We start from the raw sequence: 14,982 nt of genomic DNA, 5'->3' as shown, positions 1-14,982 counted from the left end.
CTCTGAAGCTCTGCCTGCTACCTGGCCCTGCACATGAAACTGGGAGCATTTCTGAGAATGCCACCATAGAGGTCCTGAATTTCAGTCTCTTCCCTCGCAGCCTAAATTTGGCCTCCAGGACATCTCTCCTACCCTTCCCTATGTCATTGGTACCTACATGTACCACGACCACAGGCTGCTCCCCAGCACTACACATAAGTCTGTCTAGATGCCTCAAGAGATCCTCAACCTTCGCACAAGGCAGGCAAGTCACCATACGGTTCTCCCGGTCATCACAAACCCAGCTATCTACGTTTCTAATGATTGAATCTCCCATTACTAACACCTGCCTTTTCCTAGTGACTGGAGTTCCCTCCCCCGGAGAGGTAACCTCAGTGCGAGAGGATACCCTAATACCATCTGGAAGGAGGGTCCCAACTATGGGAAGGTTTCCTTCTGCTCCCGTTGACTGCTCTGCTTCCCTGAGCATTTCATCCTCCTCAGCAGTGCAGGGGCTCTCTGACCGGAGATGCGACAATTCTACAGTGTCCCGGAAAGCCTCATCAACATACCTCTCTGCCTCCCTTAGCTCCTCCAGTTCTACCACCCTGGACTTCAAAGCCTGTGCGTGGTCTCTGAGGGCCAGGAGCTCTTTGCACCCAATGCACACATACGCCACCTGCCCACAGGGCAGGTAATTATACATGTTGCATTCAGCACAATAAACTGGATAGTGCCCACTCTGCTGCTGGGCTTCTGCCTGCATTGTCTCCTAGTTAATGAAAGGGTTGTTTAAAGCAAGAAGTTTTGAATGTAGTCTAGTTTATAGGTTTTAAAGGGAAGAAAGGAAAACAGATTAAAACAGGAAGGGACCCTTGCTCCCTTCCCAACTCCCTTGCGAAACTCCCTGTTAGCAGCTCCTGGTCGCAAAGCTCCCTGGTCCCTTGCACACTGCTTTATAAAGCCCTGACCTGTGTGATAGCCCCACCCACTGATTAAGGCTCAGCCAATTACCAGAGGCTTCTAGCTTTCAGACCTTCATTTGAAGCTCACAGCTTCCAACTGCCAGCTACAGCACACGGTCCTTCAAACAATCAACCAACCAAACAGACTGACAAAGACAAGCTCAGCACACAGCAAGTAACCCCCAAACACAAAAAAATACACACTACAAGACAGTTACTTATCCCAAGGGTGCTGTATTTGCTCCTCCTTCACCTGGAGAACTCCCTTGCGAAACTCCCTGTTAGCAGCTCCTGTTCGTAGACGGGTATAAGTTCTGGAACTAGGGATGCAGGTGGTGCTGCTGCACCCCCTGGCTTGAAGTGGTTTCCATCACGTACAGAGTTTATAGTTTGGTTCAGTGGTTTTCAGCACCCTCACTATGCAAGTTGTTCCAGCACCTCTGTAGATAGGGCCATGTTTTCACTCTTGTTTGACAGAATCATATTGGGGACTATTTACGGATTCATATAGAATAAGAACATCTGATTTCAGTGACCGCTTCCATACTAAGGCAAGTCCTGGTGTTTTGCTTTTCAGATCCATTTTTCCCAAGGGTGGATCCCTGGATGGTGGCTCTGAGTGTGATCCTGGTGGTTTTGTTTGGTTTCACTGGCTTCACTGTTTGTCTCTTTAAAATGAAAGGTAATTATTAGAGGGAGAGATATATTGTAAATACAGGTTTTAGTCTAATAACTGAATAACAGCAATTTAAGAATTTAACATCATAAGGATATGTAACCTGCTGGTCTTGTCCTATATAAGGGAGAAGAATGCATGGGACTTTATTGATATAGGGTGGATGGGGAGGAGAGTCTCAAGCAATAGAACTGAGCCAGAGAATCAGATCATAGCAGATACAGCTGCATTCTGCTTGATCCTCCATCTCTCCCTCTGCCAGTTCTCTGGGGCTATTGGTGTCCATCTCTGGTTCCACTTGAGACAACTGGAGTGCCTAGCGTCTCATATTTGTACTTAAAAAAATTCTTTTGCTAATTAATTGTAGTGCATTGGCAATATAGTGATGGGCCCCATAGAGATGCCCCAGTGGTAAGTCTGTTAATAAACACATTTGTTCCTTGGTTAGGGAAAAAATCATAGCAACTTTCACGTGACTCAGACACACATGTCCATAACCTTGGTGAATTTCATTCATAAAGAATGTCTTTGGCCGACTTCAACATAACTCAGACACATCCCTCTATGATCCTAGTGAATTCTGTACATATTTTAACTCTACTTGATGAAGAAAGGACATAATAATAATTTATATTTATTTGTGTATTTTTAAGGGAAACTTACTGAAGAAGTTGGTAAGTTTCGTTTTCCCTTTTTCCACAATTACAGTTTTTGTATACACTTACACAGCTGTATATTGACCTGTTTGTTTCTTTTGTTTTATTTTATGTTTGTTCTTGCGTGTGTGTGTGTATGGGCACATTAATCTAGTTTTAAAAAATCTGGGGACAGTTTAAATTAGATAAACTTCATGCCAAAATGTTATTGGAGGAGTGATGGGGAAGATAAATAAGACAAAAGAGGAAGTTGAATCGAAAGAATCTCTCAGCCTTAACTTTCATATTGATGATACAGTGAAATAATGTATAAGGGAAGGGAAGCTCATAATAAACTTTTATATTTATTTCTGTTTATTGTTTAGGGAAACAAAATATAGAAATTGGTAAGTGTCACTATTCCCCTTCGACAGGAAAATTTTTGTACAAAATTGGGTCCTCGGTAGTTTCTTTAATTGGTATGGAGTTGTTTGCTTTAAAAATTTAATGCAATATGAAACCTGTTTTTGCTTGCTTGCTTTTTTAGGGTGTGTGCATGTTTGTTTTTTAATGTAACGTTATAGAATGTGGGGAAAGACTAAATTGGATACAGTTCACACCAAAAACTCACTTGAAAAATTGATAAGCAATAGAGTCACACAGTAGAGTTTAAGACCCGAAGACACCACCAGATCCTTTAGTCTGAAATAATCTTTCAGCCTTAACTATCATATTAATGATAAAAGGAAATAAAACAAGATGAGGGTAACACACCACAAAAACTGATACTTATTTCTTTTTCTTTTATGGGAAATGTGACGCAGAAATTGGTAAGTTTCATTCACCTCCCTCTGAGGAGAAAATTTCGTGCAACATTGGATCTTGTGTGGGAGTTTCTCTTTAATTTTTATGTAGTTGGTTCATTTTTAACTTTTTTAAAAAAATGGAGGCAAGACTGAACCTGAGGAATTTCAAGCCAAAATGTAATCTGAAGTGTTTTATTCAACAAAAATGAGTTTTGTATTGTGATGATCTCTCCAGACACTCCCAGTTGAATAGAAATAATCTCTGAGCCTTTACATCAGAGATTATTCTAAAACCAAAGAAATGTAACTTGTAAAAGAAGGAGCAAGCTACACCAGAAGTACAGTGAACTCTGACACTATAGGCACATCTACAAGCAAAACCAAAACCAAACAACTGCAGTAGCCAGTCTCAGAGCCCAGATCAACTGACTTGGGCTCACAGGGCTCATGCTGCAGGGCTAAAAGGAGCAGTGGAGATCTTTGGGTTCCCACTTGGGCTAGCCAGGTCTACACTGCTATTTTTAGCCCTGCAGTGTGACCCCACTGAGTTGACCCAAGCTCTGACACTCCTCTGCGGGGTATTTATGCTGGGCAGATGTACCCCAAGGGTATGTCTACACTGCGACAAAAGACCTGTAGCACAGCCGTGGCTGGCCTGGGTCAGCTGACTCGGGCTCACAGGGCTATAAAATCTCAGTGAAGACATTAGGACTCAGGCTGGAGCCCAGGTTCTGGGAACCTCCCACCTTGCAGGGTCTCAAAACTTGGGCTCCAGCCTGAGTCCAAATGTTTCTGCACTGCGATTTTATAGCCAGGCAGCCCAAGCCCCGTGAGCCTGAATCTGCTGATCCAGGCCAACCTCTGACCTTTTATTCCAGTGTAGACATACCCTCAGGGGCTAAGCCCGATGGAAGTGCTTCTGTGGAAGGGCAATAAATAAATGCTCGTAATCTGCAGAGAGGAAACAAATTTACCACAATTTTAAAGCTTCAAAACAAAATTATTTTTGAGTCATCAGTGTCAAAACTCATTGACTGTAAAATCTCTCTGCCCAGCATTCACATAACTCAGACACAACTCTACACATGCCTGGTGATTTTCATACATATCAGACATAGGCGGCAGGTTTGTATAATTTCTTGATGGGGCCCAAAATGGTGGTCCTGCCCCCCCCACTCCCGCCCTGTAAGCCGATATAAAATGAAGCTACAACGTGTTGGCACCACAAGATTTACAAGAGTCAATTAAAAGTGGAAAGTCAGAAGCAGCACTTGCCTACTTCAATATATGGTATTATATTTTGTTGCACCTGTTGTGACAAAGTGGGAATGTTCTTAATGTTTTCTTTGAATACTGTGTGAGTGCCTCAGTTTCCCCTGCAAGGTGCCAACTGAAGGTGTTGAGGACAAAAAGATCAGGTGGCCTCCTTGTCCAGAAGAGACGAAAGGCCAGAGGAGGGAGTGTCAGTTTGGAGCTGGCTGAGGAAATGGGGAGAGCCCCAGAACTTGGGTCTAGGCTCCCGCCCTCCAACATGGACCTAACTGAGAGGTTCTGTTTTCTGTACCTACAAGCTCTGATTTAGACTGTGATCCTGTCATCTAATAAACCTTCTGTTTTACCGGCTGGCTAAGAGTCACATCTGACTGCAGAGTTGGGGTGCAGGGACCTCTGATTGCCCCAGGACCTGCCTGGGCACACTCACTGCGGAAAGCACACAGTGTGGAAGGGCATGCTGAATGCTCCGAGGTCAGACCCTGTGAGCTTCTTGCCCTGGAGACAGTCTGCTCAGAGAGAGGAGGCTCCCCCAGAGTCCTGACTGGCTTTGTATGGAGTAGTTCCAAAGCATCCCAGCATCCTCTTCCACACCATGCGCTTCCCGGAAGTCCGCACAGACACTGACACTCTCTCCTCTGGCCTTTGTCTTTTTTCCAGGCATTAGGAGGCCACCTGATCTTTGTTCTCCAACACCTTCAGTTGGCACCTTGCAGGAGAGCCATCAGTTGCCCGGAGACAGGGTTTCGGCCATTCTCTGTGCAGACAGATCACACTGGCACTCCAGGGCTCTACAACAGTCACACCCCCTTATCCCACCATCTAGATCCTTGAGACATGCATAGGGGAAACTGAGGCACCCACACAGTATTCAGAGAAAACATTAAGAACATTCCCACTTTATAACACCTATATACTTTAAAGGGTGTAAAATAATCAAGTATTGTGCTAAACACAATGATACTCCAAACTGACCACCAAATTTAAGTTGCACGTTTTTGCCCTCAAGTGAAGGCTCTGAGGTGGGGCTGGGGGTGAGGGGTTTACAGTGCAGGAGGGTGCTCAGGGTTGGGGTGCTGGGGGCGCAGGCTCTGTGATGGGGCAGGGCTGGGCATAAGGAACTTGGGATGCAGACAGGTTGCCCCAGGGCTAGGGCCAGAGAGGACTTCCCCCCACTCCTTACTGGCAGAAGCAAGCTCCAGGGGAGGGACCCCTCCGCTCCCCCCACCCCCGCCCAGGACACTCACTCTGTACCACAGTCACTGCACATGCTCCTAGGGACTCTTTCAGGTCCAGAAAGCCCACTCGCCTCCCCTATGGTGGGTACCGGGGCGGGGGGTTGCCATCACGTGTGGCCTCCCTTGCTGCTGCCCATGGGTGCCGGGGCGGGGGAAGAGAGCTCCCAAGCACGTGTGTGCCTCCTTCCCCCTCCTCTCTCCCTCTTCCCCTCTACCAGTGCTCCAAGAGGCTGCCGGCTGCTGATCTCTATAGCCTTAGGCAGAAGCAGCACAAACAAGGGAGAGAGGCACTGGATGTTTTCTTTCAGGCAGGGAAGCTCTGAGGTGGGGGGTGGGAATATGCTCCGAGGCTGGGGAGGGAGGGGCAGGGCCTGCTCCAGACAGGGTCAGGGGAGAAACACAGCTCCAAATATTGGTGGAGCACAGCCCCTAGCCTTGAATATTCCTGGTGCTCGAGCACCTTGAGCCCATATAACCTGCCACCCCTGATATCAGATTAAGTCCTTTAACTGTGTACTAATGCAGAGAGAAGTTCTGAATAATCATTAATATTTTTTTCTGTACTTTTTAAAGGGAAACTTACTGCAGCACTTGGTAAGTGTCATTTCTCCTCTTTCCACAGCTACAACTGTGTACGCAGCTTATAGCTTGATTAGGGTGGGAATTTTGGTTTGTGTGTGTGCATACCTGTGTGTTTCTTTAGTTTTATTTATTTTTATTAATGTTGGGAAGACCGATGATTTTCCCACCAAAAGAGAATCTGCAAAAAGCAACACACAATTAAAAGAAAGAGGTTTCTATAGCAATGAGCTCTCAGTCTTAACTTTAGTATTGACAATACGAAAAATGACACAAGATAAATGTCATATAAAGAAAACAACAATCTGAACAGAAATAATCACTCAGACTTTACGTTAATGTTGGCAACCTAATGTAATAAAGACATGTAATATATCAAAGGAGGGGAAAATGAAACCTTTTCACCTTTGTGGTAAGACCTGAGTATCACTAAATAGATTTGTATCTATTAAAAAAATAGCAAATACACAAGTCATTTTATCTAAGTATATGTATTTGTAACTTAATTTTTCTCCATAATTGTAAATCTTTAGGTTGTGACCCTGCAAAGTTTCATGCACTTATCTTGGAAAACTAGCTTTGCAAAATATTTTTAAAATGTCACAAAGGTTTTAATTTCAAGTGCTTGAAAAGGGCCTATTAATTTGTTTGGGAATTTTTAAAAAAAATTCTGATTAATGCTTTTTGTTTACTAAAATAAAAAACTTCATAAATGAAAAAATCTTTTAAAATCAAAATATTTCACAGAAGATAAAAAATGATCATAGTACTGACAGTTTTTTGGAAAAACAACAACAACCCTGAAAAACAAAAATAGAAAATATTTCACTGAGAGAGGTCATTTTTAAACAAAAACTTGTTTATTATTATGTATTTATTATTTTTCTAGCCTCATGATTTATTTTCTGTGTCTGAGTAGAACCTATTGAACTCAGGGGAACCACCCATATACATAGAAGCATAGAAATGTAGGGCTGCAGGGGACCTTGAAGTCATCAAGTCCAGTCCCCTTCGCTGAGGCACCATCAAGTAAACCCCTAGACCATCCCTGACAAGTGTTTGTCCAACCTGTTCTTAAAAACCTGCAGTGATAGGATTCTAGAGGTGCTAGTGTCAATGTGTGATCATAGAAATGTAGGGCTGGAAGGGATCTGAAGAAGTCATCTAGACCACACCCCCCCGCACTAAGTTAAGATTAAATATACCTAGGTAAATTTCCCTACTATATCTATATCTATCTATGCTTCTGCTGCCCTTTTCCCTATATTTGCAAGCATTGCTGATTGTATTGCTTGGATGCATGCAGCAGAGAGTGCCACAACACATCACCTGCTTCCTGTATATTCTCCCACCTCCTGCCCCTCCCTTTGGAATGCATGTGGCCAGGGAAGAGGGTGCAAGAAAGGGGGAGCAGGGAAAATGGAGGGCTCTTCTGCCCTCATTTGTAGCTTTGTTATCTAAGCTGACCCCCCAGCACATAACATCCCTAGGACAGCAATGAGATTAGCCCTAAACAATTGTAATATTCCCCATAACACTAATAAATATGGCAGCTTGTATCTTCCCCAGCTGCTAAACTGCTGGTCTCTCTTCATCCTCCCTGGTCAATTCTCCCATCTCCTTCCTAGAGGTCCTGAGATTCAGGCTTCAGGTCATTCTGGCTATGCCACAAAGCATGTAATGTTTACTCTAGCTCCTGTGGTCCCACTTTGCCTGGTCAAACACCAGCAACATCCATAGTCAAAAGCCCATCCCGGGGAAAGGGGGCTCTGCTTGGGGCAGAGCCAGGTGCCTGGTCCAGCTCCTGATAGGAAGGGCTCATTCCCAGTGAGTTGTCAGGATGGGGGATGTGATCCTTGGTTTTATGTGGTTCTGAGGGATTTGATTTTCTCCCTGCACTGCGATTCCTTCTGCTGAAATCCCTCTGCTACCAGCAACTTGGAGACATCCTCCTCGAACAGCAGATTTTGCCTCCATCCATCCCCAAATTGTGGGTGTTACTGAGCTTGAACCAGTGGTCCACCAGGATCCTCATTTCAGTGCATGACTAGATGGCAGAATGCTGGGAAGATGATCTCTCAGATGACATCTCTCTACAAATACTATGGAAGTGCAGTAGAATTGTAGCAGACCACATGCAATTTCGGGTTTAAGCAATAAACTGTGTCTATAAACGGGAAGGTGGCCTCTTGTTAAAAGGATGTAGGTAGTGGCCAAGAACATATGGCTCAAGAGGAATTGTGGGAAGGTACTGGAGGATTATCAGCCCCTGAAGTGATCAGCCTCCATCCACACTGCAAAGTGGGCAGATAACCACCCGGAGTTAAAGCAGAACCTGGGCTATAGTCTATACTCCATGCCTTTCCATCAAACCTAAGTCAAAATTTTTGTACCTAGGCAGTAAACAGGTTGGAGCAACAGCCAGGTAAGATCCTGGGCTAACTCTGCAGTGAAGCTACAGCCTTGGAGAGAAACATTCATGGAACCCAGTGGAGATTCTAATGCTTTATATTCCAGTATAACTTCTGAAAGAACTTATAACATTCTTTTTTCCCTCAGTGTATTAGTTTGTACAATATTGAATCATGCAATACTTGTTCAGATCCGCTCTCATCTCTAATTATATGGTTGGTTTTAGGGTGGAGAAGATCTGTAGAAGAAGGTAATCAAACATCACATTTTATCAATATCCAAATATCATTTCCCATGAGACTGTTCCTCTTTTTCCTTGAATGTGGGAGTGGATGTGATAGTTCAGGGCAGACCTCCCCAGCACCCTGCACCTCAGGGCGCATCATGAGGTGAGGCAGGGTTTGTGCCTATGTCCTACCACACCATAATGACTCTAGCATATCGCATCTACTCTTCCTGCCCCTCCACCGCCTGCATGTACACTGCACCCTGCAGAGATCTGTGAGAGCAGCTTCCACTCATGGTACAGATCCAGTGGGACATGGACCTCCACAGCCACTACTCCAGGGGGAGTTTGTTTTATCTCCCTGAGTTGCTGGCCTGTCTCCAAAGTCTCTGTTTCTTCCTTCATCTTCTCCCCTATAAAGAAAGCAACTAAGCCAGTAGCTCTGCAGTGACCCCACGCTGATGGGTGAGCAGGGACTGTGTCTGTGTGCAATCCCTGCTCCAGTGTCAAGCAGGGGAACAGAGCCTTGATCCCAGACAGGGGCTCTCCTGGCTCCATAATACACATCTGGGGAGCTCCTGTGATCAGAGCTGTGAGCTGGTCTCTTTTCTCCTGTCTCCATCCATCATGATCCTGGCATTCTACTGTCTCTCGTAAACAGGAGTCACTTTAGCCTCTACATCACTAGCATGACCCTCTCCCTCTTTCCACCAGCTACCTATTCTACACCTTCTACCCTTCCCTTGTGCTCACCACTCCCTCCCTGCCTCAGGCTAATGTACTTTTGTGCTCCAACTGCTGCTGAGCAGTGAAATTCTGGGCAGGTTCAATCCTGGTACTGTGTGGCCTGTTCCTGTCTGAGTTGTGACATTTCAGAGCAGGCAGGGTGCAGTGGGGAGGCCCCATAACAAAGTTCAGCACAGGGGCAGCTGGGACACAGTGAGACTTAAGGTGTGGAGGCGGAGGGGATTTGTGTCAATGTTCACTGAGTTGTACCATCTGCTGGGGCTCCCAGAGTCTCTAGTCTCCTCCCTCGGGAGAGGTGGGGGCAGGAGGTGAAAGATTCTGAGTCTCAGGCCTGGCCCAGCCGATACTTTCACCTGTCGCTGACACATCTCTGCCAGGGGAGTGACTCTCCCCAGCACTGTGCTGAGATCTCAGAGCTGACGGGTAAATCCTGGAGAAAGGAGATTCCCTGAGACACTCCCCTGCTGGGGCAGATTCTGTCACTGATAAGGTCAAATTTTACCCCAGGGCCGAGCTCTGTCCCTAACGCTCTGATTCTCTCTCCCCAGTGAATGTGACTCTGGATCCAGACACGGCTCATCCCCAACTCGTCCTGTCTGAGGATCGGAAAAGTGTGATTTGTGGATACACACGGCAGGATCTGCCCAACAACCCTGAGAGATTTGATTCTGGTCTCTGTGTGCTGGGCTGTGAGGGATTCACCTCGGGGAGACATTGCTGGGAGGTGGAGGTGGGCTATGGGCAATGCTGGTCTGGGGGCGTGGCCAGAGAGTCTGTGGGGAGGAAGGGACAGATCACTCATAACCCTGAGATGGGGATCTGGGCTGTGCAGCAGTGGCTGGGTCAGTTCCGGGCTCTCACCTCCCCTGTGACTCACCTGCCCCTGAGCCGGGTCCCCAGCAGGATCCGGGTTTATCTGGACTGTGACCGGGGGCAGGTGACATTTATCGATGCTGGTGACAAAACCCCGATCTTCACTTTCCCGCCGGGCTCCGTCCCTGGGGAGAGAATCCGACCCTGGCTCTGGGTGGGGCCGGGATCCCGGCTCAGACTGTGTCCCTGAGGTGGCGGGGGGGATACCCCACGGGAGCCCTCAAATCAGCCTCTCTAGCCTCACACATCCCAGTCTATATGGCCTGGAGGACTCCTGTCTACCCAAACCTCTGGCCTCTTAACTCTGTGACCCCCTGGAAGCTCCTCCCACTCTCTGCAGTCGAAATGATGGGGCGTGAGGAGCTGCAGGAGGAGCACAGGGGCCCTGAGGGGCAGAGGTGGGGGCTGGGCAGGGAGTAGAATTAACAGCCAGGCTGGGGACAGGCAGATGTGGGGATGGCAGGGACACACAATTAATTAATTAGGATTTGGGAGTTTGGGCAGAAACTGAAAGCTCTACAGCAGCAGGGAGCGTTTTGTAGAGATCGATGGGATTAGATCTCACTGGGGTCTCCCAGCCAGAGCTCCTTCCGCTAGGGCCAAAGTCACCTTCCTCGGTAAATGCAGGTTGGCACCACTGTATTTGTCACACCCATGGGGGGTGGGCAGAGTTAAAAAAATCACACGATAAAGCAGAATACATTATATATATATATATATATTTGAAACCTCATATTCTGAGTCAATTTCATGACTTTTGGTTCTGACTCATGATTTTTAACTTCTGTGGTTGGCAACACTTCCAGGGAGAGTCGGGGGTCCAGGGTGGGCTGAACCAGAGGGAATAGAAGAGAGAAAAGGAAAAGGTAAAGTAAAACAGAATAAACAGAGACTCCTGGAGAAAGGGTGAAAATTAAATATCAAAACAATGAAAGGAAAACACTCTGAAGAGGGGAAAGAGCCAGAGGCAGTGAGAGGGGAATGGATAAACTCCGGGGAATGATGGAGAACATGAGGGGATGATCTGTGACAGGGATCAGAGGAGAGGGGAAGACACAGAGAAATAAGCAAGGATGGGAAATGAGGGCTAGAAAAACGGTGAGTACAAATGACCAGTGTGACAGAGAAGGGAGAAGAAAAGGGACAGAGGTTTATAAAATGTCACTGAAGGGGCGACTGTCACTCATTAGTTTCATATGTTACTTCCTTGACTTTGTTACCATTTTAGTGAAATTAAAAAAAAACAAACTATTCTCAAAATCTGGGAGTTTCTTTTCCATTTTTGAGGTTCATAAAACTGCTTCTCAGCTGCTTTGCACTCTGTCGGGTATTTACAGTAAATAAAGCATGAAAAACAATTCTAATTTGTCCCTTTTTAATTTTCCATCTGCAATAATGCCTTACAATGCCATCCACAAGAGCCAGCATGCTAGGTGGGGAGCCATCTAAAGTAGTCAGTGAGAGATGCAGGGTGTGTGCTAAACCCAGCTCCTCTCTTGAAGATAAGCATCTAAGTTCTTGTCTACATTACAGAATTTTGTCGACAAGGCAGCTTTTCTTGACAAAACAGTGGAGGTGTACACTTTTGGTGACAAAACTTTTCTGTTTTGGCGACAAAATAAAAAATACCTTGACGAGAGGCTTAGAACTTTTTTCAGCAACGTTTTATCAACAATGTGTCAATGTAGACAACCTGCTAGGCTATATCACCATAAATGCCCTCCAGGAGGTGTCCCATGATGTCCATCTTGACTGCTGTAAGTCAGCAGTTCGAACTTGGCTGTCCTGCAGCCAGGTAAACGAGCATTTGCCCCTCCCCCTTTAAAGGTCTGGGAATTTTTGAAATTCCACTTCCTGTTGGCTATGCATGGAGAGCTCATATTGTATCATCCCAGCTGATCATGGTGACTTCATGCAGCAAATGGTTTCCGACCTGGACCACAGAGATGCTGCTGGATCTCCTCAGTATATGGGGAGAGGAGACTGTGCAGTCCCAGCTGTGCTCCAGCCATAGGAATTTTGATACCTACAGGCAGATTTCGCTAGGTCTGTTGGAGAAGTACTACAAATGGGACACAGAGCAGTATGGAGCAAAGATAAAGGAGCTGAGGTAGGCATACCGGGAAGGGAAGGGAGGCAAACTGTCACTTCAGTGCTGCACCAAAGACTTGCCACTTCTATAAAAACCTAAATGCCATCCTTGGCTGCAACCCCACATCCACCATCAAGAGCCTCGTGGACACTTCAACGAGACTAGAGCCAGTGGAAAGTGGACCTAACCCCGAGAACAAAGTCGTGAAGGAGGTGGAGTTGGAAGATGATGTGGCGCCCACAGCTGGTTTGCCTGGTAAGGTGGAACTCTTCTTCACTCTGGAGGTGTCTAGCCAGTCTCAGGAGTATGTCTCTGGTGAGCAAGAAGCAGGAGAGGAGACCCCTGGTAAGTGATCTTTTTTAGTTGATGCTGCTTGGTTATGACATTCAGCTTTCCTTTGCTTTCTGTACTGTAGAAGTGGGTGAAGGGATAGAAAAGTGCAAGACTAGCTGTGTTTGAGCGTGCTGTAAATTCCCTTGTGCAGCTAAGCAGTGTGGCGGAACAGTGTGTTGAGGCACACCAAGATTTTACAGGAATCCTCTAGAGAGATCTCCAGGAAACTTTCCTGGAGGTACTAGCCAATCCTCTGCCACAGGTTCCTTCCTTCATTGTAGGAAACTTTACCGCACCACTCAGCAATCACTTGTGCAGGGACCAAACCTGCACACAGGCGAGGAGCATAGGGATTGGGTGTGAACCCACGTGAGTGCAGTAGATGCACCCTTGCATCCTAGCTTACCCACATGAGTGAGATATCTGCTCCAATGTCTGTTGCCTGTTGAAAATGGTGACAGAATTTACAATATTGTCCCTAGTCGTCTGCACTGCTAGCCTTGAATCATCACCATCTCTCTTTACCCCAATTTAAATGCTCCCCATCCACCTGGTCAGAACTCACCATGCTTACCAAGAGTCAGTGAGAAAGTGTTTGGTATGCTACAAGAGGTGTATTTTACTGTAATGGTTCAGTGCTGTGCATGAACTAAAAATCATGCTTCTGTGTATTGTTTTTGTGCTTCTGCAGATGTGGCCTTCAGGGTAAACCCCAACATATGGTGGAAGGCCTCCACCAAGATAAGGAAGAAACCAAGACATAGCAAGGAGGACATGTTCTGGGAGGTACTGGAATTCTCAGAAGCAGAAAAAAGGGAATGCATGGAATGGAAAGTAATAGAAAGGTGAGAAAAAAAAGAAAATCAGGAGATTGTTCTGACTGTAGCATGATTAGGGACTTCAGAATCTCTGTTTGCTCCTCCATTACTGTAATCATCCATTTGGTGGCCTTTTTAACAAATGCATGCCCGACCTCTCCTGGAGCTCATTCAGAACTGTTTTCCATGCCCTTACCAAACTCCTTTCACACATTCCTTAGAACTTCAGTGGACTTCTCAGTATCCTGTTCACTCCACCCCTTTGGACAGCTTCCAGAATGATAGCTGGATTTACGCACAGCTATGAGAGACCAGCCTTTCACTGGTACCTCCCTTCCCCACAATCCATTGTGTGTGTTTTAATTGGTGTTTAATAAAAACAGAGTCTCTGAAAAATAGCAAAACTTCATTTGTGTCCTACAAATTGTGATAGCAGCTGGTAGTAAAATCCATACAGGCAGTTTAATAATTTGCTTACTGAAAATCCAGGTCAGGAATCATCACAAGTGCTACCAAATAAAACTCAATTTAATGAAGCCTAGCAGATATACATCACTGGTTCCCATTCTCAAAAAGTTGCCATAAAGCTTCCCTAATTCAGATTGCCCCCCGTTGTGCCCCTGTAATAGCCCTGGTATCAGGATGCTCAAAATCAGCAGCCAGCTGGTCTGCCTCAGAACTCCACCCCTGAACAAATCTTTCACTGTTAGTGTCACAAAGATTATGCAGTGTGCATCAGGAAGCTATAACCCTTGGAATGTTTTCCTCATTTAGCTCCAATCTGTTATATAGACATCTCCAGCGTGCCTTTCATCTGCCAAATACACATTGCATGGTCATTTGGTGCCTAGTTAGCCTATTGTTGAAGCACTTCTTGCTGCTCTCCAGGTTTCCCTGTAAGGCTTCCTTGCCCATGGGAGTAAGGGGTACACTGGGTCTCCAAGGATCACTATGAGCATTTCAGTATTGCCCATTGTAATCTTCTGGTCTCTAAAGAAAACCCCTGCTTGCAACTTTTGGTACAGCCTAGTGTTCCTGAAGATGTATGTGTCATGCACCTTCCCAGATCACCCTATGTTGATGTCAGTGAAACGCCTGCAGTGATCCACAAGCATCTTCAATACCATGCAGAAGCACCCCTTTCTATTGATGAAGTGCATCGCAAGGTGGTCCGGTGCCAGAATTGGAATGTGCATGACATCTATTGCCCCTCTGCATTTTGGGAAGCCCATTTCCGCAAAGCCATCCACCATTTCACACACATTGCCAAGTGTCATGATCCTTCATAGCAGGATGCTATTAATGACACCACACACTTGCGTTAATGCAGC

At 46.0% G+C, this 14,982-nt stretch overlaps 2 protein-coding genes across 3 annotated transcripts in view; both read left to right on the top strand.

Moving 5' to 3' along the window:
* Positions 1 to 10,735, top strand: part of LOC116830655 (butyrophilin subfamily 1 member A1-like) — a 30,506-nt gene extending 19,771 nt beyond the window's left edge. Inside the window, exons 5-10 of the mRNA XM_075071632.1 lie at positions 1,522 to 1,626; positions 2,274 to 2,294; positions 2,642 to 2,668; positions 6,145 to 6,165; positions 8,789 to 8,812; positions 10,084 to 10,735. Coding sequence (XP_074927733.1) covers positions 1,522 to 1,626; positions 2,274 to 2,294; positions 2,642 to 2,668; positions 6,145 to 6,165; positions 8,789 to 8,812; positions 10,084 to 10,598 — 713 coding nt within the window. The 3' untranslated portion in view covers positions 10,599 to 10,735. The remainder of the gene's footprint in view (positions 1 to 1,521; positions 1,627 to 2,273; positions 2,295 to 2,641; positions 2,669 to 6,144; positions 6,166 to 8,788; positions 8,813 to 10,083) is intronic.
* The window catches only part of LOC116823721 (zinc finger protein RFP-like), a 415,971-nt gene that overhangs the window by 172,048 nt on the left and 228,941 nt on the right, over positions 1 to 14,982 (top strand). The window lies entirely within an intron of this gene.

Source organism: Chelonoidis abingdonii, chromosome 12, assembly GCF_003597395.2.
Source record: "Chelonoidis abingdonii isolate Lonesome George chromosome 12, CheloAbing_2.0, whole genome shotgun sequence".
Lineage (NCBI taxonomy): Eukaryota > Metazoa > Chordata > Testudines > Testudinidae > Chelonoidis > Chelonoidis abingdonii.
This window is presented reverse-complemented; position numbering and strand designations above follow the sequence as displayed.